General features: G+C 49.6%; 9 protein-coding genes across 9 annotated transcripts; 6 read left to right on the forward strand and 3 right to left on the reverse strand.

Moving 5' to 3' along the window:
• Window positions 1-436: 436 nt before the first annotated feature.
• LTR84_007336 (uncharacterized protein) lies at window positions 437-1,069 on the forward strand (the record flags this gene model as incomplete). The annotated part of the gene is made up of 1 exon (XM_064850889.1): window positions 437-1,069. One exon carries the CDS (start codon window positions 437-439, stop codon window positions 1,067-1,069), a length of 633 nt encoding a protein of 210 aa, XP_064702158.1.
• Window positions 1,070-1,180: 111 nt separating this feature from the next.
• Window positions 1,181-1,851, forward strand: LTR84_007337 (uncharacterized protein; the record flags this gene model as incomplete). Its single annotated transcript, XM_064850890.1, has 2 exons — window positions 1,181-1,384; window positions 1,453-1,851. 2 exons carry the CDS (start codon window positions 1,181-1,183, stop codon window positions 1,849-1,851), a joined length of 603 nt encoding a protein of 200 aa, XP_064702159.1.
• A 691-nt stretch (window positions 1,852-2,542) lies between these two features.
• On the forward strand, window positions 2,543-6,403 carry LTR84_007338 (uncharacterized protein; the record flags this gene model as incomplete). The annotated part of the gene is made up of 9 exons (XM_064850891.1): window positions 2,543-2,657; window positions 2,709-2,972; window positions 3,035-3,754; window positions 3,823-3,904; window positions 3,959-4,236; window positions 4,291-4,299; window positions 4,475-4,485; window positions 4,571-4,584; window positions 5,191-6,403. The coding sequence occupies 9 exons, from the start codon at window positions 2,543-2,545 to the stop codon at window positions 6,401-6,403; spliced, it is 2,706 nt and encodes a 901-aa protein (XP_064702160.1).
• A 222-nt stretch (window positions 6,404-6,625) lies between these two features.
• Window positions 6,626-8,542, reverse strand: LTR84_007339 (uncharacterized protein; the record flags this gene model as incomplete). Its single annotated transcript, XM_064850892.1, has 2 exons — window positions 6,626-8,444; window positions 8,496-8,542. The coding sequence occupies 2 exons, from the start codon at window positions 8,540-8,542 to the stop codon at window positions 6,626-6,628; spliced, it is 1,866 nt and encodes a 621-aa protein (XP_064702161.1).
• Window positions 8,543-9,288: 746 nt separating this feature from the next.
• On the forward strand, window positions 9,289-11,035 carry LTR84_007340 (uncharacterized protein; the record flags this gene model as incomplete). Its single annotated transcript, XM_064850893.1, has 4 exons — window positions 9,289-9,447; window positions 9,519-9,733; window positions 9,785-10,366; window positions 10,420-11,035. The coding sequence occupies 4 exons, from the start codon at window positions 9,289-9,291 to the stop codon at window positions 11,033-11,035; spliced, it is 1,572 nt and encodes a 523-aa protein (XP_064702162.1).
• Window positions 11,036-11,231: 196 nt separating this feature from the next.
• LTR84_007341 (uncharacterized protein) lies at window positions 11,232-13,761 on the reverse strand (the record flags this gene model as incomplete). The annotated part of the gene is made up of 2 exons (XM_064850894.1): window positions 11,232-13,624; window positions 13,671-13,761. 2 exons carry the CDS (start codon window positions 13,759-13,761, stop codon window positions 11,232-11,234), a joined length of 2,484 nt encoding a protein of 827 aa, XP_064702163.1.
• Window positions 13,762-16,920: 3,159 nt separating this feature from the next.
• On the reverse strand, window positions 16,921-18,159 carry LTR84_007342 (uncharacterized protein; the record flags this gene model as incomplete). The annotated part of the gene is made up of 1 exon (XM_064850895.1): window positions 16,921-18,159. The coding sequence occupies one exon, from the start codon at window positions 18,157-18,159 to the stop codon at window positions 16,921-16,923; it is 1,239 nt and encodes a 412-aa protein (XP_064702164.1).
• A 1,122-nt stretch (window positions 18,160-19,281) lies between these two features.
• On the forward strand, window positions 19,282-20,174 carry LTR84_007343 (uncharacterized protein; the record flags this gene model as incomplete). Its single annotated transcript, XM_064850896.1, has 2 exons — window positions 19,282-19,392; window positions 19,446-20,174. The coding sequence occupies 2 exons, from the start codon at window positions 19,282-19,284 to the stop codon at window positions 20,172-20,174; spliced, it is 840 nt and encodes a 279-aa protein (XP_064702165.1).
• Window positions 20,175-20,960: 786 nt separating this feature from the next.
• Window positions 20,961-22,919, forward strand: LTR84_007344 (uncharacterized protein; the record flags this gene model as incomplete). The annotated part of the gene is made up of 1 exon (XM_064850897.1): window positions 20,961-22,919. One exon carries the CDS (start codon window positions 20,961-20,963, stop codon window positions 22,917-22,919), a length of 1,959 nt encoding a protein of 652 aa, XP_064702166.1.
• Between the last annotated feature and the right edge of the window lie 403 nt (window positions 22,920-23,322).

The raw sequence follows: 23,322 nt of genomic DNA on the forward strand, positions 1-23,322 counted from the left end.
TCTACTTCAGAGTCCTTGAAAACATCTGGGTGATTATTGAATATCTACTACACATGTCTCGACGAAACCCCCCAACATTTCTTTGCGCTGCATGCTCTCCCTAGGATATACATACCATCAACAAAGGGGACTTGTGGCCTCTGAACAAAGCAGGTGTCAAATTAACATCGTATAACGACTCCCCGCAACCATGTGAATGACAGCTAGCCCCTGCAAGCACATGGTATCGGGGCTACCCCAACCCGCAACCCTGGGGCCCCACGTCCGAAAACGAGTTCAATCATGCAATTAGTTGCCTACCAATTTGGATTGGCTCAACTCCGATAGAACTTGGACGGGGCACATGGCTCGGAGATGGAGCTGCACAGATAAATCACGGCCAATCTTTACCTTCAGACAGTTGCGACAATTTTCATAAGTTTCATCTTCTTCAATCATGCCTCTCCAAAATCCCAAAGTTGCCTTCGTGACAGGCTGCAACGGTATCAGTGGCAACGCAATTGTTGAGCATCTCATTCGTCAACCAAAGGAAGAGTGGTCCAAAATCGTGGTGACGTCGCGAAGTCCGCTCAAGAACTACTGGCAAGATCCACGCGTCGAATTTCTGGCGGTGGATTTCCTCGAGCCAGTCGACACAGTCATCTCGAAATTGTCTCGAAGCTGTGAAACAGTCACGCATGCCTACTACACCTCCTATGTTCACACCGATGATTTTACAAAGCTCCGTGACTACAATGTCCCACTCTTTGAGACATTTCTTGTCGCCATAGATAAGGTAGCCGGTCAAAATTTGCAGCGCATATGCCTCCAGACAGGAGGAAAGGTAAATGGACATCCTGCCCAATACGTCCAGGTGACGCTTACTGATCTTGATCTACAGCACTACGGCCCTCACCTTGGGCCTGTCTTTTGTCCGATGACAGAAGATCTGCCCCGATATGAGGATCAGGGGCTGAACTTCTACTACGCGCAAGAAGATTTCATGTTCAACTTGCAAAAGAACCGCAACTGGGCATACAGCATCATTCGACCCAACGGCATCATCGGTTTCACTCCTGGTAGTGAGTAGAATTTCCAACGCGATGAAATGTCCTGTATTCTGACGTGGAGCCTCCCACAAACAGAAAACGGAATGTCTGAGGCCATAACTCTTGCACTTTATTTGCTGATATCTCGAGAAATGGGTCAAGTTCCAAAGTTTCCTGGCAACAAATACTTCTACAACGCCGTAGATGACTGCTCATATGCACCGGCTATCGCCGATCTATCAGTATGGGCAACCACACAGGAGCACACGAAGAACGAAGCCTTCAACTCTGTAAATGGCGACACTTACATCTGGAGATATCTTTTCAGGCGTATTGGGAAGTACTTTGGCATGGAGGTAAGTTTCTTCCGGATATCCTGAGCTTCAAAGACACAAACGTAGTAGTGGCTGAACCCTCACTTTAGATTCCGGACCAAACTGAATGGGAGGTCATGGGGGACAAAGAGAAGATGGCACACTCATTTCGCATGGAAGACTGGGCAGCTGACAAGAAGGAAATATGGAATCGAGTTTGCGACAAGTATGGAGGCAATAAGGAAGCGTTCGACTGGGGAACTTGGTTCTTCTTCGATTGGTCGGTCGGGAAATCATGGCCGACATTGTCATCTATGTCCAAGGCACGTAGGTTTGGCTACTCTGGATACTGGGACTCGTACGAATGCTGGATCGAGACGCTGAGAGCCTTCGAAAATGCCGGCATCTTGCCTCGCAATGAGAGGCTGCACGAGACGCGACCCCTTACCGAGGAGAAAGGCTCTACAAAGAATGGTGTGGTCAGCAACGGTGTTAAGCCCTCAGATTGAATGTAGACAATACAAATCGTCGCTTCTTGGTGCAAGGGTATCCTCTAGTTTCGGTGTATAGTTATGCGTGGGATGTACATGAGCTCATGTAATATGTTTTATCGTTGAGAAGACAAATCTCCACCTACGCAGCTATTTAATCCATACCAACAATTAGTCCAGTCGATAGGCTTTAGCAGACATGGCAAAATGCTCTTCCGATAGCATGCGATGAACACCACGTTTCTACCTACATGCAATATTTGATTGCCGGTTAATGGTCTAGCTGAAAGCACACAGCCTTGACACGGCCCCTGACACCTGGCTATGGGAGAGAATGCATGTAGCCCACTAACTTTAATCACGAACTGCATGAGGCTGTTGCGCCACTGTCCGGGCCTAAGTATCGGACATCAATCCAGCCCCCCTCCCTTAGCTTTCGGAAAGACTGGGGGTTTAAGCATTGGATCACCGAGGTGCAATGTCTAACTAACTAGACCTCGTCCGGAGTTGTCCCCAAATGAGCTCCGAGCGATTCCAAATGCCGACCTTCTCGACACAACCTGCCTGTTAGGCTCAAGGGTTCACGCCAGCCGGTAACATTCATGCTGTGACTTGGCAGCTCATGATTAATATACCTCCATGTTGTCGCAAGGCTCCCGTACTGTTAGATCGATGTTCGTGGTAGATCAACTCATTATATCGCTAAAGGATGTTGTCTCTCCTTAGTCTTGCTGCAATTGCGTTCGTCATTGCTACTGTACAGATTTATCGGCTAACAAAGTACTCAATTCCCAAAGGCGCGAAGCCGCTCCCTGGCCCTAAAGGTGAATCTGACTTAATGCCATATTGCATTTTTGCTGACAATAGATACCAAGGGAAACCAATTGTGGGCAGCGCCAATGACTTGAAGAAAGGCGAAAGAGGTTACTTCTGGTTCAAATTTACAGAATGGGGTGAAGAATTTGGGCATATATACCAGTACAAAGCGTTCGGGAAAGTGAATGTCGTGGTTGGGACTGAGAAGATTGCCAATGACCTTCTCCGTGAGAGGGGAGACATTTACAGCTCCCGCGAACAGCTGCCCATGGGCTCACAACTGTTGAGCGACAACAAGAAAGCTCTCTTCTTACCTTATGGCGGTATGTCTTCAACCAACTTCAATTCGCATCCTCGCTCTACTAACATTGACTTGTAATATCAGATGAGTGGCGTCGGGTCCGCAAACTTCAGCATCATGTCACTCAGGTCAAAGCAGCTACATCTTACCAACCCCTTCAGATGCAGGAGTCTGCTCGTCTCGTCCGTGACCTGGTACGGCAGCCGAAGAGATATAGAACTCTCTTCCAGCGGTATGCATCAGCTCTAATCCTGCGTCTCACCTATGGTGCGAGAATTGAAACAGGAGAGGAAGATATTGTCCGACTGGTGTACGAAAATCAACTCAACGTTGAGCGAGTGTCCGCCCCTGGTCAGTATCTGGTTGATCTGCTCCCAGTGCTACTTTGGGTACCTACGTGGCTAGCTCCATTCAAAAAAGAGGCCGCTGCGCACCGCAAACGCGAAGTGTCGCTTTTCAGTGGTCTAGTCAATAATGTGGAAAGAGAGGTTGAAAAAGGTGAGGCTGGACCAAGCTTCACCCGAATGTGGTTGAAGAACAAGGAAAAGTTCGGCCTTTCAGACCTCCAGGGTACATATGTCCTCGGGGGTTTATATTCGGCCGCTGCTTCGACCACAGCGTCTTTGGCCATGAGTTGGGTGCTACTGATGGTGCTTAACCCAGAATGGCTTGTTCTTATGCAAGAGGAGCTTGATCGTGTCGTGGGTTCGGATCGCCTCCCAGTTTTCGATGACTTACCACAGCTGCCAACTGTTAGAGCAGTCGTCAAGGAAGTGGCAAGAATGAGGCCAGTGACCGCTGGTGGTACGTGATGCGGGCGTGGGCCAATATTTATGCTGGCGTGTTGTTCGATGCTAACTGTGCCTTTCTAGGCATTCCGCACAAAACTACAGCTGATGACATTTACAACGGTTTCTTTATTCCAAAAGGAAGCATGATTCACCCAAATCTATGGTTAAGACTTATTCATGGCTTTCTTGTGTACACCGATTTCTGACAATTACATAGGGCCATACATCACGACCCAGAATTGTATCCTGATCCTTACAAATTCAATCCCAACAGATGGCTCGATCCAACATTCCCGACATATCGAGAGCCACTCACCCAGTATCCCAATATGAACAACTATTCGGTGTTCGGATTTGGACGTCGCCTTTGTCCAGGCGCTCATATTGCGGAAAGAAGCCTGAATATCATCGTTGCACGAGTTGGCTGGGCTTGCAACATCAGTAAGAGCATCGACCCGGACACCGGAAAGGAAATCACTCCTCCGGATTATGACTGTAAGTTGTATATACACTTCTCAAATCACGCTCCTTACTAACCACCATGTGTAGATGTTCGAGGTATGAACACAGAACCTCATGAGTTCCCATTTGAGCTCAGATGCCGCTCGTCTGAACGGTGGAATATCCTGGAAGACGAAGCTCAAACGGCCACTGATGCATTGAATCGCCCTGCATTCTGAGGCACGCATTGGCAACTTACTTGTTGCGTTCACTTCTAGCGTGATGAAACTAGGTTTTGTTACCGTAGACATAGATCCTAAGGAATGCTGGTACTGAAAATGCTAGTCCATCCTGATCATAGAGTGTCGGCCTTTTCCATTTTCATTAGGCTGCCGTGGTTGAGTATGTTTCTGACCCTGACCGGTATACTTTTTAAAAGGGTCCAGAGCACCTTAGTGGGGCGTAAGAATGCATCAGAGACATTCGAAGTAGCTAATTAGAGGCTTGAAAGGCCTTTTCTCGATTGCTCTGTTCACTTGAGCTGTCTGAGATTGTTGTAGAGCATCTACTGTGGGGCAGAATCTAGCACTATCGGATTCGCAGGGGAATGGGGACAGGCGTGACGGGCTCCGAAGCAAGTCTGCATATCGCCCCACTCCGTGGGTTGGTTGCCAGTGCTGTCTCTCATCCCATGCTAAATCCTTACCTGAGGAATTCGTCGGTCCTTTCCGGAGGTTTTCCGGCCATGATCTCTGCAAAGCGAAGGATTATACGGGTGCACATCGCGTTGCTATCAAGGCTTAGTGCCGCGTCATATGTTGAGTTACTTGGCTACGTGCGGCAGCATCATCTAGTTGCTTGACGTTTGAAGCAAGTATTGTGCACATCTACACATCATTTCTACCAACTTGAGTTGCCCTGACGATTCACGGCAAGACAAGGGATGGAGAAAATCACTTTGAAATCAACAAACTGGCGAGACTTCATACCTCCTGCTGACTGTGCCAGAAGCCTTGAGCTTACACAGTCAGATGCGTACCAATGGGCGGAACAGCGATGTGCTGAGCCATTCGTGGCGAACTGGCGGAAGACATGGCAACGTTTATACGAAGAACCATACAAGGGCATCACAACTGATGGATGTTTAATACCCAATGTACATCACCTGGCAAGACTCAACGAAGACCACGGCGCGCCTACCGCAGAAATGGTACGAGCAGCCAAACGACTAATTTCTGCGGCGAATCCCCAGCAGCGTCAGAGTCTACAGATCACGGCTATTGACTCCCCCGAATGGCGCGCATGGATGAACCCGGAGATCTACATCTCGCGCCACGGCGTCCGGTTAGAAGAGTCATCAGATGCCTTCGTCGAGGCGGCACACGGCTTGATGCGCGCCAGTTTGTCCGAAGCCGGATATCAAAAAGCGTACGGGTGCATGAAAGTCAACCACTATCTTGGCCAAATAGTCAATGGCGAGAAGGTGCTCAACGTGCGTTCGTACAACATCACCATCTTTGGTGCGCCTTCCGAGACAGAGCCATGGGGATGGCAGATCTTCGGCCACCACTTCGACATGAATTGTTTCGTGCTCAAGACTCAGATGGTAGTGACGCCTGTCTTTATGGGTGCCGAACCCAACGTCATTGATGACGGACCATATGCTGGAACCGAGCTGTTCACAGACCAAGAACAAACTGCTCTTGCCCTGATCAATTCAATCGCGGAAGGGGTCGATCCTAAGGTAGCAATTGATCAAGTACGAGTATACAAGCAGCTTCAAGGACCGGAATATCCAGAGGGGCGATACCATCCGGCCGATCAGCGTCACCTGGGCGGTGCTTTTCATGACAATCGTGTCATCCCATATGAAGGCGTCAAGGTCAGTATCCTATCAATACCACAACAGGATCTGGTTAGGCGCCTGATTACCCTGAGCGTCAATTACCTGCCCGATAGAGCTCTCGCAGCAAAGATGAAAGAGGCCCAAGCCTATTGGACCGAAACCTACTTTTGCTGGATTGGGGCTCTCAATCGTGAGGACGGCTTCTACTACAAGATACACTCGCCTGTGGTCATGGTCGAGTTTGATCACCATTCTGGCGTTTTTCTGAACAATGCACTACCTTTGCCGTTTCATATTCATACTTTGGTGAGAACACCCCAGGGAAATGACTATGGCAAGGCACTGCTATCACAGTACCGAGAACATCAGTCATAGCTGGATGACCAGGCAGTATTTTCCAATATGCAGAGAAGGTGGCGGTGGTGACTGGAGGGAAAGGAGACGAGAAGAGGGGGCGAGGAAGTGAAATAGCAGATAGTTTAGGTTATGACTGTTCATTTGTGGATGTATCAGGGGCGCAAGTATTTATTCTCTGACTTAGATTGCCCACCGAACCACCCAAGACCTTTTATCATTTGGACTGTATCTTCTACAATCTCATTCAAGTTGCTGTTCACGTCGTAAGTCCAACCCAAGTACATGACGAAGGGCCCTACGCAATGCGTCCTCCGGATCATCAGGACGACTAGTTGTCCGCCACGCAATATGACGGTCCGGGCGAACCAGGAGCGCACCTTGATCGCCGAGCTCACCGCGAGCAGCATGCCACTCGCCAAGTACGTCATCGTAGGGACAGCGATATCCAAGCTTGTACACAGGAAGCTTTACACCCAGCTCATGACCGACAGCTTCTGCTGCGTTAATGAAAGGGTCTCCACCAATACCAATGATGAGGCCAAAATGTCCGTGCTCCAAGATATCTAGCGTCGACATGCGGCGCGTCTTGACCTCGATCCATGCATGCGGCAGATAGGCTCCTGGATGTGTTGTGGGCTCGTAGTTGAGCACTGGGTCACGTCTGTGTTCAGGAAAAGGAGTACCGTCGTCAACAATTGCACTGGAATCTGTGTAGCGTTGACCTAGGTGCAGGCCTAAAGCATTAGATCGTCGGTTTTGCAGATCAATGGCCTCTCTCAGTAGAGTGCGCCGCTGCTCCGCGCCTGGAACATCGGAGAATAGATCTTCAAGTGACTTGTAGCCTTCTTCTATTGATTGACCTTGCTGGAATCCCAGAGCTTCGGGCACTTTGGCGAAATTGTATAGAGTTTGGATCGCATGGCCCACAATCTGTTTCGCGATCGGTTGTCGTTCTTGGTTGTAGCTCTCTAGAAGACTGCTGTCAGCCTTGTTTGATACGACAAGTGCCAACTTCCATGCTAAATTGTAAGCGTCTTGGACACAAGTATTGCTTCCAAGTCCGCTCGCAGGAGGGTGGCGATGGGCAGCATCGCCGGCCAAAAAGATGCGTCCGCGGCAATTCTCAGTTGCGTACACATTGTTGACTTGCCATCGACTTGTGTCCTTGACTTTGATTTTCAGGTTGGGGATTCCTAATGTTTTTCGCGCATACGCGATGACGGCGTCGTCTGAGGTATCTATCTCTGCTTCAGAATTGTATTGACGATTCAGTAACCATTCGGTATAAGGCTTGACCGCGACTAAAGTTCCTGATCCGACCCAGAAGGCGTTTCCAGGTTGAGCAATCATGTAAATACACGATGGTCGGTATGCAGTATATTCTGTGACATCGGCTTCGAGCCACGAAGTCAGCATATTCATAAGACCAGGTTGGCCTTCAAACCCGAAACCAAATCTCTCCGCAACAAGCGATCTCCCACCATCAGCTCCGATCGCATATTTTGCGCGAACGGTGTACCGAGCTCCAGTCTGTCGTTCTCGAACTTTGCCCACCACACCTGACTCACTTTGCTCAATACCGACCAGTTCATGGGAGAAATTGATCTTGGCGCCTTTCTCTCGAGCATGAGTCAAGAGAACCTGCTCGAGAACGTGTTGCGGAGAGTTCACCATCTCCGAAGGGCTAGCCTGTGCAAAATCGGAAAGCTGATGGGGCCCAGCACCGTAGCAGCTATATCTGCCTAGCTCCAGACCTGTAAGACTAGTACATATAACTCCATTCCCAAGAAGTGGCAATGGTGTTGAAACCTGCCGCACAGCTTCTTCGATGCCCATGTCACGAAACACTTCCATAGTTCGTTGGTTAGTGACATGAGCACGTGGCGACGGCGCTGTTCCACTGTGCTTCGCGATTGTGTACGCTCGTACGCCAGCAGCAGCCAGCAGAGCTGCAACAGTCAGTCCGGTCACGCCAGCTCCAACGATGAAGACATCCGTGTCAATATCTGGCAGATATTGTGCAACTCCGTTGCGAGTCTCCATCCGGCTGGTCTGGTCGCTAGGATAAGTGTCAGCACTGAGTCTCCGCTACTGAGTCTAAAGGTCTTACACGACATGAGATTGATGCGTAGAATTTTCTTCTTTGTCGATAGACATTGTGTACTTCGTGGAGAACAAATGTAGAATACTAAGGGGATGGGGTGGGGTGTGAGATAACGGCCCTGGTCTAGCTGTGAGTATTCAGATGTCGCGATCTTGAAAGGCGGTCGCAATGGCAGGATGAAATTTTTGGCTGAACAAGCCCAGCTCATGGAGAGTTTGATGGATCCCTTCAGGACTGTGGTAACAAGTGTAACAATACACCTCCAGCTCGATGTAGAGCATTCGGACTCTGCCTCCGAAGGTCTATGGGGTGGCAAGACTATAGTGCCCCTGCAATTCTGTCGCATTTCTTGGGCATCCATGTGGCCCATCATGGTTTGGATCCATCCAACATATTAACACGACGATGTCGAGAGTCCAATTCCGAACCCAATGATCCGATCTTGATGAACCTGCTGTCCCCACGCCATTGGTGGTGCAATATAGAGTTTAACGCCTCCGGACTCTTTTCATGTTCTCGGACCTGGGATGGGGTTGTCCGGTGCAATGTCCGGAGGTCAGATCCTGTTCACCGACGGACTTCTAGGTAGAACTGATCTAGACCCTTGGTTCTCCAGGTATTGGGGAATGTACACGAGCCTTTTCAATTGAAAGGTGAGTACTCGTAGGAGATGATCTAGCTCCAGACTTGCCTGGGATACCCACGGGGAAGTGGTTGGTCCGGCGCCCTCCCCTGACGATAAATAGTCCAACGATGGATCAACTACCGAACAATTCGCCATCTTATCCCCCTCCTCAACATGACACAAGCATCAAAACCAGCTCTAGAGGCACTGCACGTAGAGGAAGGTCTGCAGGTCTACTCCGCCCTACCCTCAGTTGCGAAGGTGGACGGAGGGATTCTCCTTGACGCTGGCCTCAAGAATGAACATCAGCTCATTTTGGCGAAAGACGGCCATGTATGAGGATCCTTTCCCTTCAGCGATCCATGTCATCCTTGAGAAAGCTAAAACTGACTGATCATCTTCAGACTGTGTTACTACCTCAACCATCAGGCAATCCTGAAGATCCATTGCTTTGGTCCTCTTCGAAGAAACATGCTATCCTCTTCACGCTCGCCTATGGCGCCTTCGTGGCCGACGCCGTCTCTGGAAGCTGTACATCCTTAATTGTTGCCCAAGGCATCGAGTGGAACATGAATCCAAATACAGTCAACCATGCAAACACACTCAACATCCTTCTCTTGTAAGTATGGCCCGCGTAAATCCCAATTACATCGTACTGACAGCTTTCAAGGGGCGTCGGAGCATTGTTCTATGTGCCTCTGTCTACGTGGTGGGGACGCGCACCCACAATCTTTTGGACGGCTTTCATTTCCGTCTTCCTCAATCTTGGTGTCGCCCTGTGTCCCGGCTGGAACGAGTACTACCCTCTTCGTGTTGTCCAGGGCATATTCTCCAATGCACCTCCCAGCATTGCCATCGGTTTCATTCGTGACATCTTCTTCTTCCACGAGCGGGCTCGAAAGATCGGTATATGGACAGCTCTTTTCATAGCTTCACCATACTTGGGTCCGCTGTTCGGAAACTTCATGCTTGCAGGTCTTGGGGAATGGCGACCTGTTTTGTGGCTCGGTCTTGCGATGCAGGCTGCTTTCCTCATATGCTGCGTCTTGTTTCTGGACGAAAGCTGGTACAATCGAGACGTGGCAGATGAGCTACAGCCACATCGTGGTTCCGGCATTTTTGATCGTCTGTCTCGAGTCGTTGGTATGTGGCAGATCCGACACCACCAACACTTTTACACTTTGCGTCATTCCATTACCACCTTTGCAAGAACAATCTTGAAACCTGTCTTACTTGTCATTTTCTTCAACTAGTAAGTACTTAATCCTTGGGCTCACATCGAAACAAACTTACTGACACGTGTAGTTTCATTTGCTTTGGCTGGGCGATAGGTATCAACGTGAGCACTGCCATCCTATTTGCCACACCCGTCCAATTTGGGGGATATGGCTATAATTTCAAACAACTCGGATTCTTGTACTTCACACCTGTTGTCGGCATCCTGATTGGGGAGCTGTTCGGCCACTTCGCCAACGATTCGTTGGCTAGAAGATACATTCGCCGTCATAAGGGTATCTTCGAGCCCGAGGTCCGTTTGTGGATGGCATACATTGCCGCCATCCTTATGATCGTGGGACTTGTCCTTCTAGGCTTAGGTTTGCAACAACATCTCAATGTCGGGGTACTTATCGCGGGCTGGGGGATGCATACATGTGGTCTAGTTATTCTGTCAGTGACCACGTTTGCATATGCCGTTGACTCATATCCAACCGCGTCCGCCGAAATAGCTGGATGGATCTCTTTCATTCGTGTGGCTGGAGGTTTTAGCGTTGGCTATTATCAGCAACCATGGGGCGCGGCGATCGGCTACGACAAAAGCTTCGGCACCCAAGCCGCGTTGGTCGGGGTCAGTGTACTCGCCGTTGCGGCGATCCACAAGTTTGGGCATCGACTGCGGATCAAGTCCGGTGATATCAAATAGATCGAGCCTGGAATAGGTCGGCGGGGTCACAGGTGCAACCAATGCTTCTTTTGTTGGTTCGAAGGCCTCGACCTATAGACTTACCATAAAACGGAGATGCAGATCGAGATAGCTTGAACAGACAAAGTTGCACATTGCTATCTTGGAGAAAGTCTAGTAATAGTTCCATCTGATGGATTTTCACAATCGATGATAATCATGCCCCTACAAGTGACCCTTGGTTGAAAATAGACCGATCTTTTGGTTCCCAAAGCTTGGACATCTTCTCCAGCTTGAACCTAACTCCAGCGGAGAAAGATGTTGCCAAGCAATGCCGAGTTACTGTGGTGATACCCAAATGCAATAGTTCTCCAGGGTTATCCAGTGAAATCAACCGTCCGTCGTCGGTGGTAAGCATGGGCCTGGCATTTCCTCGTCGAAGATATCGTTGAACCTCATCGTCCTGAAACAATACCTCATCAATCACAAGTTCTTTCCCGTGGTTTTGCGGGAATCTGATGGTCTCTTGCCCCATTGCAGAATTTGCCTTTAACAGGCTTATCGACCATAGTATCAGAGTAGCGCGATATATGGCTGCCGCACTCCAAATGGGGCATATTCCTTGGTCCATTTCTCTAGATAACCGGAAAACTTGGCCGCAATGCACAATGGCATGTTCGGGGGCGCGGATCCATTTTGAAGCCAAATCTGTGCTTGATTGAGACTCAAAGACGTCATAACCCTCCCGAGCGATACGCTCCAGTTTGCTGAAGGCGGTAGATAGGTTGAGGCTGATAAGATGAAAGAGTGTCAAGGCGGCACTTTTCATTGCACGATATCGAGCACCATGTCCACTTGATCGATGAAAGGCACCAAGCCATGCTTGCAAGAGCTGACGTATCTCCTCATAACGGAGCACTGATGAACTTTGCATGGTGGTACTGGAGAACCATTGAGACTGCAAAGATACTAAGCCGCTGTCCAAAAGCTGACCCAGTTCCGCCACAAGGACGTGGAGCGGGTATAACAGTAGCCTCAAATGTAAGATTGTCGGCTGGAAATCCAGTTGGTCTAGTTCGTCATTCATCAAAAGTTGAAATAGGCTCCGAAGCGAGTGATCTGGCTGTGCATCCAAACAGACCTGCCAGTCACCGAATGAGCCTTCTTTACACAAGTTTTGACGCCATTCTTCAGGATTCGAAGCGAGCCATAGTTCCTCACTGGAAGGCAACGGTACTTCGAGTTCCGAAGTATCTAGAATCGGGCGACAGTCGTAGAACAGGCTTATCTCCGTTTCTAGCATAACCCAACCGTATGCAAGTCTCGCAGCACTCTCTTTTTCAAGCCAAGTCTGCCAAAACTTTCCGAGGCCGTCGTGCTCGAGGATGAGTGCCTGTAATTGACGATATGGTTTCTTGAAATGTCCAGCCGACCTCATTAAGGTCAGGTACATATGCCTATGAGCCACTGCAATATTCATGTGTGCTTTGTCACCACTGAAAGAGCTTTTTATGATGAAAATCAATGAGCAATAGAATAGAAGTCCACTTCCAGGGGCACCTGAATCTTTTTCGAGTATATCGTGGATCGAGTGCCTGCAGATTTCAGTCAAAGCTGTAGAAAATCGTCGTGCTTTTATCGCAGGATCCAGCATTGATCCCAAGGCGAACATCAAAAAGAGTAATAAATTGGATCCTCGGCCATTTTGAGCCCCGGCCAATTGATTGGGTTCCAGAATTCGTGCTGGAACAAGTGGGTAAAATGGCTCGTAGATCGTCAATACCGTCTCGAGGTATCTATGAAGCGCTTCAGATGGTGGCAATCGTATGAAACCTCCCATATTACTGAATTCATCCATACCAGGCGACTCTGGAGATGGAGGAGCAATCGTCAAGCCGTGAACCTCCATGGCAACGCGCATGAAGCCTTGTGCAATCATCAAGAGCCATTCTCGAGTTGTTTCGGTCAGCTCCACGTTTACAAAACGTTCGGCGGGCGCAAACTGCACTCCTCTCCGGCTGCCTTTTAGGCTGGTCCAAGGTCCCGGGAGTGCGAAATTTTGCTCGAGGGTCATGATCGATGACTTCTTTCGATCCTCAGGAGCAGCTGTAGGCGGTGGAAGACAACGGCATATCGCCCAGTGATCCCAATCTAAAGCCAGTGCAATCTTATCTTCTTCATAGATCTGCTCGAGATCACCTCGACCTGGATATGCAGGGGAGGTCTCGTTATATTGGAGCCCGTGGAAGCTCTGTACTCGTTGCTGACCCCGTCCAAGTACTGCGCCAGCCGCGACTCTTCCAACAGGGTCCATTAAGCTGGATGACTGCCTGCCATCGAATATATGCGGATCAAAATGTTCAGGATGAAGTTCCGCATGTTGGAGAGGGTCGTTCACGACTCCTTGAAGTAGCGTCGGATCCGTGGAATCGATTATGCCATACCTGGGTTGCTCGAGTTGCATATCAGCCACAGTCAGCCGTTGGCCATCAGGAACACCTCTCAAGGAGTTAAGGCTAGTATCTTCGGTAAAAATCAGGTCCATTTGCTCGGTGGAATCTAATCCCTGACGCGAGTCGTAGAAGTCCTGGTTTTCCAAGAATCCTTCAGCTGTGAAGTCACTATTTACTTGAGACTGTTGGGCATGATCATCTACCAAGATCTGAGCCGAGCGGGAAACTTTTCTCCTGAAAAGCCTTTTCCGTCTCGGCTGCCGCGTGATACAGCTCAAGTGCTTCATACGACATCGTCCGCAAGGATACTGCCGGTCACATCTGGTCTTTGTCTCTGCACAGTTGACGCACGCAATTTCAATCTGGGAATAATCTGACAGGCTGGTTCTTGGTGACGGTTGAGTATATTGCGCAGTCCCTGATGCGTACTGGGGCATCATATTCCTCCACTTGCCACAACTGAAAGTGTGACCGTGTGTATGGGACTCTGGGGGGTTGACATAGGACTGCAGGACATGAGTTGTAAAGAGGTGCAGGGCCAGCTGGATGTCCAGGTAGTTGAAAACGGCATCAAAAGAAATTAAAGCGGCGCCATTTTGATACCGAGGCTCCCATCGGCTCCAGAACGTCCCTAGGGAGCTTACGTGCTGCTCCTCGACCTCGTTGACCTACGGTCTCCAGCTTTCTAATCACTGTGAAGACCTGGCCTAGAATATCTCGCTTTATCGCCGTGTTACTTCCCGAAAAAGCAAGCTCGCTGCCCCAGGACCACCTGAAGAAAGGAGAAATCGGCGAGCTCCTACCAGGGGGTGCAGGCATCTTTCATTGGTGAGGGGTGTTATCCCAAGCTACCAGCTGCACAAGTCAAATTTGTTCACCACTGTTGTGCACAACTCTGCCGCAGTTCTACGCGACTTCGCCATCTCCAGTCGTCCAGCCCTGTCTCCGGAACTCATTCATCCGTGAATAGAAGATGTTGGGGAATGAATCTTGAGTTTCTCGGCCATTTCAAGGAATTGTGAATGCTGTTTTCGGTCATTTGTGTTCCATGTGTTGCAATTCACACTTCTATGGTAGAAATCCCAGACCTAGGAACTGGTCAAGTTGCCATATTTACGACCAGTTGAGGCCGGAGAAACGAATCACCGTGAGTGCGGACTGACTTTTCAGTCTTCGTACTTCTGCCAGCATTCTTCTACAGTGATCTGAGGCCTAGGATGTTAAACGGCAGTGCCAGTGGCCGGTGGTGTGCTCGCAGTCGTGGCTGCTCGGGAAATCATGATTGTTGCTTCATCTACTTTCCGGCCCCAGCGGACAAGATTGTGATTTCAATCATTCGCAGCCAATTGATAGATCCTATCGGAAAATGGTTGTTGGTGCCTGGTCTCTCAGAAATCTCGATCTTTCTGGAATACTACCATGCGTGTTCTTAGTTATCCGGTTCGTTCCACTGCATGGAATGTCAGAAAAGCTAATGCAATGATTGGTCAGAATAAGTACACGGCCTCGCCGAGATTTTGGGCCTGAGTACATGGCCTCCAGCATTTAGAATCGATGCATTGTCACCGGATCGACTGCTTTGATACTCAAGGCCCAAGGTTTTGATCTTTTGAGACACGGGTCGATTTGGAGGATCCTACCATGTGCTTGGTATGAGGATCACCCTGGCTGAGCATACTAATGTCGCTGGTGAAGTATGTTGCACAACTTACGTCAGAGGAGACAATATTCAGTCAAGCAGATTCATTTATTCGGGAACAAGACTTGTCGACCAACAAGAGCTTAGGGGGTCAGGGCAATGTGACACCGCATCGAGTGACCGAATATTCCAGAACGGGCTATTAGCATACTCGTACATTCAAATTTGGAAACAGATGCAAAGAAACCTAAACAAAAAGGAATGACACTGAGTGATGAAAGGGAGGGTTTGACTGTGACACCTTACATTAATGATCCTGTGTAGCTCGACAGAAGCATTATCGGTTTGCTACCGTTTGTTGCTCTGTCCAACGGCCGAAAAGCCCCATCGAATGCAACTTTCTTCCTCTTGTTTGTCAAACATCTCCAGTACTTGTTCGGACCTCGGAAGGAAAGTCTCATGCTGAGCTCTCCCCAGCCAGCAATGACAGAATGGTGTATGATTCCCACCCTTTCGCTGTTTAGGATCAGCCTGCTTCTGCCGACCATTCTTCACACCATAAGCTCTTGTGAAGAAGCAGCATTGACTTTCCACCCGCTTTTTGTCACTCGAGGACAAATATCAACGATAGTCTTCACCACTTCCAAGACTCCTAGCTTCACTCATGGTTACAATCACCTTGAGACAACAAGAATCACCCAACGTGCACCCTTATCTCTTGTCACCTCGGCCCGTTGTCAATGAACTATGTCCAAATTCAATAGCTGCTTGTCATTTGCCGGCACAACAAGCACCATCACAGGGAAAACAGAGGCTGTGAAGGAATAAGGGGGGAAAGGGGCTCTGCAAACCGTTCGCCTGTCTCATTCATCATGATGGATGTGTCATTATGGTCGTTCACGCCGAGCATAATAAATGGAAGCACTCAGCTCGGCGACCAAACGCAGCCCCCGTCAATATCGTCGACAACTCCTTCCTCTTCTCTCACTTATACTGCTTCTGACATATCCTTTGACTACTATTCGAATTCATACAGTTTGGCCCGAACATCGAAAAGATCCTATTCAAATCCGTCAACCGCCTTACTAAAAATAAATCCGAATCCAACATTCCCTGCCTTCGAGGTGGGCGCTCAAATTGCACTCTGCCACTGGACTCATACCCCCGAACAGTCAAGACACACAAGCCTCCAAAGCGCCATCATGCCTTCGCAACCAGTCGACCAAGAGAAATGTATCTACTGCGGTAACTACTTTGCTGAGTACAAGTGTGGCTGCCAGACACCGGTCGCATCCATCAACCGCAAGTGAGATGAGATGAGATGATGCCCAACGCCGCCCAGATGACGGTCGCCCTGTAACCATCGATGGGAATTCCTGGTTTATGCCCTCGACATCCGCCAGCATCATCACTGCAACTTCAATCTCGGTCGCTCGCCAATACCCCAACGACTTGGAGACCAAACCAAGCGTCTCGAACTCTGCATACTGCCGGTGAACAGCATTCGTCCACCATGGCTATCGCTTTATGCCTGCAAGGAGTGGGTGCTGATAGCAATACAGGAAAATGTCGGCTAGGACACCGCTGGTGGTCGAGCTGAAAGCTCAATGAACATGAATTTTTCTCTTCAGACTTGAACTCGAGGCATGGACCTCAACGTGATTTCATGGCATAGATTCATTCGTCGTAAAAAGCCTATCTATCTCCCCATCTTCATTTCTCATTTAATATATCCCGAGCCCGGACTGTATACATCATAGCCCGATCCACAGCTATCTCACCACCCGTAGTTCCCCTCGAGTGAACTGACCAACTTAACTTAGCTTTACCCACTTCCCAGCCTCATCCCGCCCAAACACAGCCTTCGGCCCACTCTTGACCTTGAGGACATTCATCTCGAGCTTCGCCAGGTTAGGGGCCGCAGCTTCCAGCTTCTTGAGGTCATCCAGCTCAACGAGTTTGATCGCGCCGTGCTGCCAGTCCTCACCCTCCTGTTTTCCTTGGACGGGGACGCCGACGATCTCAATGCCCTCCAACGCAGCGCCCACGCCTTTGTACGCCAACCCTTCGACCAATGCGTCGAACCAGCCGTCCTCGAGCAGCACGCTGGCCGTCAAGTCGACGAGGTTCCCTGCCCCGCCGCCCGCACTCGCGTACAGGAGGTGTCCCACTTCAGCAGCGGTGAGCGTCCACATGCTGAGATTCAGCACGCGGAGGGACGAGAGGGCGCCGTCGGCGCTGAGGTTCTCGAAGCGCTTCTTCGCGGCCGTGGGCGCGCGTCCATCGCTGGCGAACGGTAGGACGCCCTCCGCGGGCTTCTCTTTCACCTCTTCGCCGTCGGCGTCTTTCGTGCTCTCGGCCAGCTCGTCTTCGGTCACGGGCACGAAGGAGAAGCTTGCGCCGACGATCCCGGGCACGATCAGCCCGCTGAGTTCCTCGCCTTGGATCCGCGCCAGGAAGTCGCTGTCTTCGTGGCCACGGAACGTGTAGCTCGCGTCGACGACTTTAAGGCCTTCGCTAGCCGTGGTGGAGTCGCTGGGTTTGGAGCGGGTGGAGAAGATGTCGCCGATTTTCTTGAAGAAGCCCGGCCTGGCGAAGGAGTCGATGATGTGGAGCTCTTGAAGGTGCGTGGCGACCCCGAAGAATTTCTCGGCGTCCTTTCGTGAGTCTTCGTTGATGCCGTCGATCAGGCAGCTGAAGAAGGTCACGCTGCGGAGGTTTGGAAGGGATCTGGCGAGGCGGGTGAGGAAGGGTGGGTTGCCTGGGAAGCCTAGGCCGAAGAGTTCCAGTGTTAGGTGAGTGATGGACTTGGGTAGATTGGGTAAGGGTTGTTGGCCACGGACAGCATCGGTGAGTTGTGGTCCCACCAGGGTTTGATATTCGTCCATCTTGATGTCTGCGGTCAAGGTAAGCTCCCTTAATCTATTTGCTTCCTCAGGGAAACTGGGCAGTTGAAAGTCTTCCAACGGAATTTGGGCCGCCAGGGGAAAGGAGCCATCTCCAGGGCCTGTGATGTCTCCTCCGTTGGTACCGGATTTGCCTGGTGCAGCCATTGTGAAGAGGCGGCTTGAGGTTCAGTATGTAGAAGAAGGATGCGCGAGTTCAGCCAAGTTCAACTTCTTCCTTCTGCACAAGAGGTCGAACGGGCAGTAAGTCGGTATACGTAAGCTGGGCGGGCCTCGTCACGTTTCGAGTTGTGTTGTATTGCAAAAATCAGTAAATCTTTTGAGGCTTCCCCACCATTTGTATTTAACAGAGAGCACTTTGTCAATCAGAGAACCATGAGGTGCCAACGCCTGGCGCAGGTAAACAAACCCATTTATAGAGCCATCAAAATCAGCAGGCAAATCATTTCTCCCCTCACTCCACGTCTCGCATGCTGATGATGAGCTGCCGGTGATTCGGTTTGATTCTAGCGAAGTCCTTTAGGAGTGCCGTTACATGCAAGGTCCGTTTTTACCCCTCAAATAAATATGGCCCGAAAGCCCGTAAAGTGGTGGTGCATGGGCTGGGCGCGGGGAAACAGGACAGGGATAAGACAATGGGCCATGGAAGTGGAGGGGTGCAGAGGTGAGGTGATCCTCCAAGATAACGAAAACAGGAGAGAGGAATCCTCTGGCCTTGGTCTTACTCGGATTCAACAGTGAGATTGGTACTGTCGCTGATCCACCTACCTAAGATACCGATGTTTTAGGTGGTCCTTGGCCAGGCAGATGGCGAGAGGTTACTGCAGCCTGCAGGACTGTATATAAACAGCTTGCCCAAGCTGCATCGACTCGGATGTTTGTCTCATCGAGAGTGACAAGACATGGAGTATAGCTACCTATGTACCTAGGTAGGTAGTAAAAGAACGCGTCCCTGAATAACCACCGCGTTTCACGTGCAAATAACGCGTTCCTTCCGCGGGAGGGGAATCCGGTGGGCTGAAGCAATGATGTCATATCCACGAACCTTTAGGTAAAGGCGATGACGAAGGGTGAAACTGGCAGACGCCAACACTGAACAGACATCTCTCCCACAACACGTTGATATTTATTCTCCGTCTCTTTCATTGATATTCTCACTGCTCTGGTCAATCCTATTCAACGCCTACCACTGCTTCTATCTTCTTCGAGGTCACCAGTAGCAAAAGCAGACCATTTCCCTCTATCACATTCAAAGACAGCGAGGTAATCATGGCGGACGTCGCAGACAGAGTGAAGCAGGTCGCTGCTGAGGAGTCCAAGAAGGTCAAGGCCATGACTACAGAAGCAGTTCGCTCTCGTGCCTACATCTATCCTCTCAAGGTGTGTTCCTCGCTGACTTCGACTCGAGGAGATCTCCAGACTGACTTGATCAGGGACTTTTGTACTTCATCTCTCATCGAGATCTCTGGAAGCCTCTGACATCTAAACTGGCTCCTACAATCACCCTCAGCCTTGGAGTCACCACCTTCATGTTCCTCGTGGCCTATCTTCCTCAAGCCGCTATTATGGCATTCACCTCAGGTCCAGTCGCAGCCATCAGTGCAGCCTTACTCACACTCAGCGAGAGTTCCACCCTAATCAACTTATTGTCTAGAACATTCATGATTGAGGATGCCTTGACAGACACCTTCGATGGAACTTTGATGTCAAGAGAATGTACCAACTTGGTATCAGAGGGCAGACAGATCAAGGCTGGAGGTGACAATATTGCCAGGCTCGGGAAATTGGTCAAGAAGCCCTTTGCCAAATTCACACCCAATGCCATTATTCGATACGTTTTGTATCTACCACTCAACTTCATTCCAGTGGTGGGGACGGTCATATTTATCATCTTACAAGGAAAGCGTGCGGGTCCGGCAGCTCATACCCGATATTTCCAGCTCAAGGAGTGGAACAAGAGACAGCGAGAACTTCACATTGAAGAGCACCGCGGGGGTTATACATCCTTTGGGGTTGCAGCATTCCTTTTGGAGATGATCCCCTTTGCCAACCTGGTCTTCGCATTCACCAACACAGTTGGGGCAGCACTGTGGGCTGCTGATCTGGAACAGAATGCGACACCGCCCAAGAGCGCACGTGAAGAGCTTAAGAAGGCGCAGTGATTGAATTCCATTGGTTAGACCACCTCAATATGGGTTCCTGATACGGTGGCCAGTTGGTGACACCAGATCAGATCAGCGTTCTTGGTGTAGCATAGCGTGGGAAATGGATGACATAAGATGGTGCTGACAAGGCTGGTATGCTTGCTTGAGCTGGGCCGTACCATCACCGTCACCGTCGCTGCAACGAGTCCATGATCTTTGACAGCTACCGTTGTCCAACTCCAGCAAGTGTCTGCACATGTGCGACCACCAATATATTCGTCATGATCTGTAGTAGAGTGCTGGAAGTGCATATTGAGTGGTATATGAAGACAAACGAAGGACGTCGATGGAGAGTGAATCCGGAGCTGGAAGACGAACAATAGATGATATCTCAGAGACTGTCTGTCTTCGATCGAACTACCAACTCCAACCCATTGAGCCTGCTATTGTCTTTCTATCGAATCTTCACTCCACGCCGACACTGGCGCGGACAAATACTTTCTCCGGCCATTGTTTACTTCGCTTTCTTCTGATTCTTTCTGAATCAAGTCCGAGTTGATTCACATTTCAAGTTTCTTTTCCAAGTCACTCCTTCCACTATCACCAGCCCTGAGTATCTCTCACCTTTTTCATACATAAGTCGCCCTCGTGTGCAACGACTGGCATCATTTTATCTCAAATCAACAACTTCATTCCTTTTCCGCCCTTTAACTATTCCTCTTCGACTCAACCGGCAGGCCCGGTCTGCTTCCGACGGCCCATCACAAGACGCGCTTGAACCCTGCACTGAGCACCTGCTTCAATATGAAGCTCCAAACCTTCTCATTCCGCTTGATGCTGGTGTTGGTGGTGTGTATCTCTCTTTTCAAGGGTTCAGCCTCGTATCCTCACCTTGATTCCAACGCTCTCGCCGGTCGAGAAGTCTTCACCTCATCCACCAAATATCCGATCGCTGGAAAAGGAACTGCCGCCTCCTCTCGCGCAAATTCTGCGACTTCTTGCTCCAAGGGCAATTGTATCGGCTCAACTGACACCACAACATACCAAATCTGTGAGGGTACTGGTGAAACCATGCTGCACGATCAGGACTTCTCCATTCTTTGCAATGTCGATTTCCCTGCTCAAGACATCTACCCATTTATCCTTGCAGATTCATACGACGAGTGTTATGCTCATTGCAGCAGCTTCAACCAAACGTCAAATAATGTCAAGTGCATGGGATTTGTCTTCGCGCCCGGAAGAATGAACGGGGCTGATAACTGTTACCTGAAATCCTCTCTGAACGACCCTTACCCTGCCATGCTCCAGCTCCTCGGTGCTGTCCTTGGCTCTTCCACAGTTAGTCCTTCGTCGGTCACACCACTCAAACCAGTCTCTACCCCTCGCACTGATAAAGCGAGCCAAGAAACGAAACTGTCTGTTGGGGACTTCAGGGTGCTAGGTTCCTCTACCACCAAAACCCCAAAATACTATCCTAGCCATACACCATATGGGCCCACAGAGATGCTCTACAGCGATACCTCACTCCACACTGCCAACGAATCCTTGATCAGAGATTACGCCATCGCGGATGACACGGGCTCTTGGACTGAACCCAAACTGCCAAATCCAATATTGGCAGAAATGAAATCTGTACCACAAATCTCACGTGATGGAGGCAGAGGAGGCAGCATTAATGGAACTCAAATCTTCGTCTTTTGTGACACCAAGAGTGTTCGAATTGACAACACGCCTGACTCTGGTCAGTTGGTCAGTTTCGTTTCCAGTTCGGTTGCCACTGACAGCGGAATGAATGCTCTTTCTGGAAACCCAATTGAACTGGTGGACAATCTCGGTGAATGGCAAGATGACGTTGGAAGAATGCGTGGATTTGCCCCAATGACTTTGGGAGAACAGTCATACAATGTAGCCATCTCTGGCTCAGGCTATCGCTACGCAATCTGGCCTGATTCGTCTCTCATTTCATTGAATACCTCGCACGCTGTGCTATATCCCACTCTTGTCTTTGACATTGACAAGCAGATCGAAGCCCCTGTCTTCAATGAGATAGGCAATTCTCTTTTGTTGGTACATGTTGACCCAACATATGGTCCTGTCGCAGATCGGGTTAAGAATCAGTTGTTCAAACAGGGAGAAATTGCTTTTGGCACAATCGGTGGAATACGTTCCTGGGGTCCTGAAGGTGTTGGTGCCAACGACGGATATGTTTACCTTTTTGGTCAGCGAAAGGGACGGGTCGGTGTCAGCCCAAGCACTAACGGCGTTCTTGTTGCACGAACAACTCCATCCGGTATCAACGAGTTGTCAGCATATACGTACTGGGATGGCAAATCGTGGAGTGGCACCATGCCATCCTTCGATTCGAAAGCAGTTATGCTTGACCACTTGATCCAAAGCCTGGATGTCTTCTATGTGCCGGCCGTTCGAAGTTTTGTCATGGTGTATCTTAACACTTATGGCGATAACACATTTTACTACCGTCACCTACCTCTTGACCTGGACGTTGTACCTGGTGGTGACTATGTCGAAAAGATTCTCACTAGTGAGTGGTCTGGAGAGAAAGTTCTCGCCAAACCCGACGCCCCTGAGCGAGAGTTCATCTATTCTGGAGGAGTCCATCTCGGCTATTTTGGTGACGATGACATCACTAATGGCGGCTGGAAAATGTTGATTACATGGACCGAGAAGATCGGCAGGGACGCATTTGCTGCAGATGCTGGCTATGCACATAAGTCAGCTATTGTACGGCTGGATTTGGAATGAATTAACGCATATTATGAGACACGAAGGATTATGACTCCAGGAACAAACACCCAACGTGGTTTTATGCAGATTGTAAGGGCGAACAGGGATAGGTCTCTCTTGGCATACAACGAGTCCTTTGCGCCTTATGCATATTTTGTGCACCAGCGAAATCTTCTAATGGGAATGCGACTTTGTGAACATTGGCTGCGATATTGCTTGAAGTGTTTGATCGATATCCTCAAGGGTTAGTTAACTGTTCTATAACTCCCTTTTAATGAAAATGATATTCAGATCCTCTTGAAGTTAAGCCAAACTCACATATAAGATACCCAACGCAACTCGGATGGAATCCTTTCCATTCCTTGCTTACATAAATGTCAACAATTAGCGGCCCCGATTTTCTGACAAACCCCTAGAGTCC

The sequence above is a fragment of the Exophiala bonariae genome, assembly GCF_035927105.1.
Source record: "Exophiala bonariae strain CCFEE 5792 chromosome Unknown scaffold_29, whole genome shotgun sequence".
NCBI classification, from domain to species: domain Eukaryota; kingdom Fungi; phylum Ascomycota; class Eurotiomycetes; order Chaetothyriales; family Herpotrichiellaceae; genus Exophiala; species Exophiala bonariae.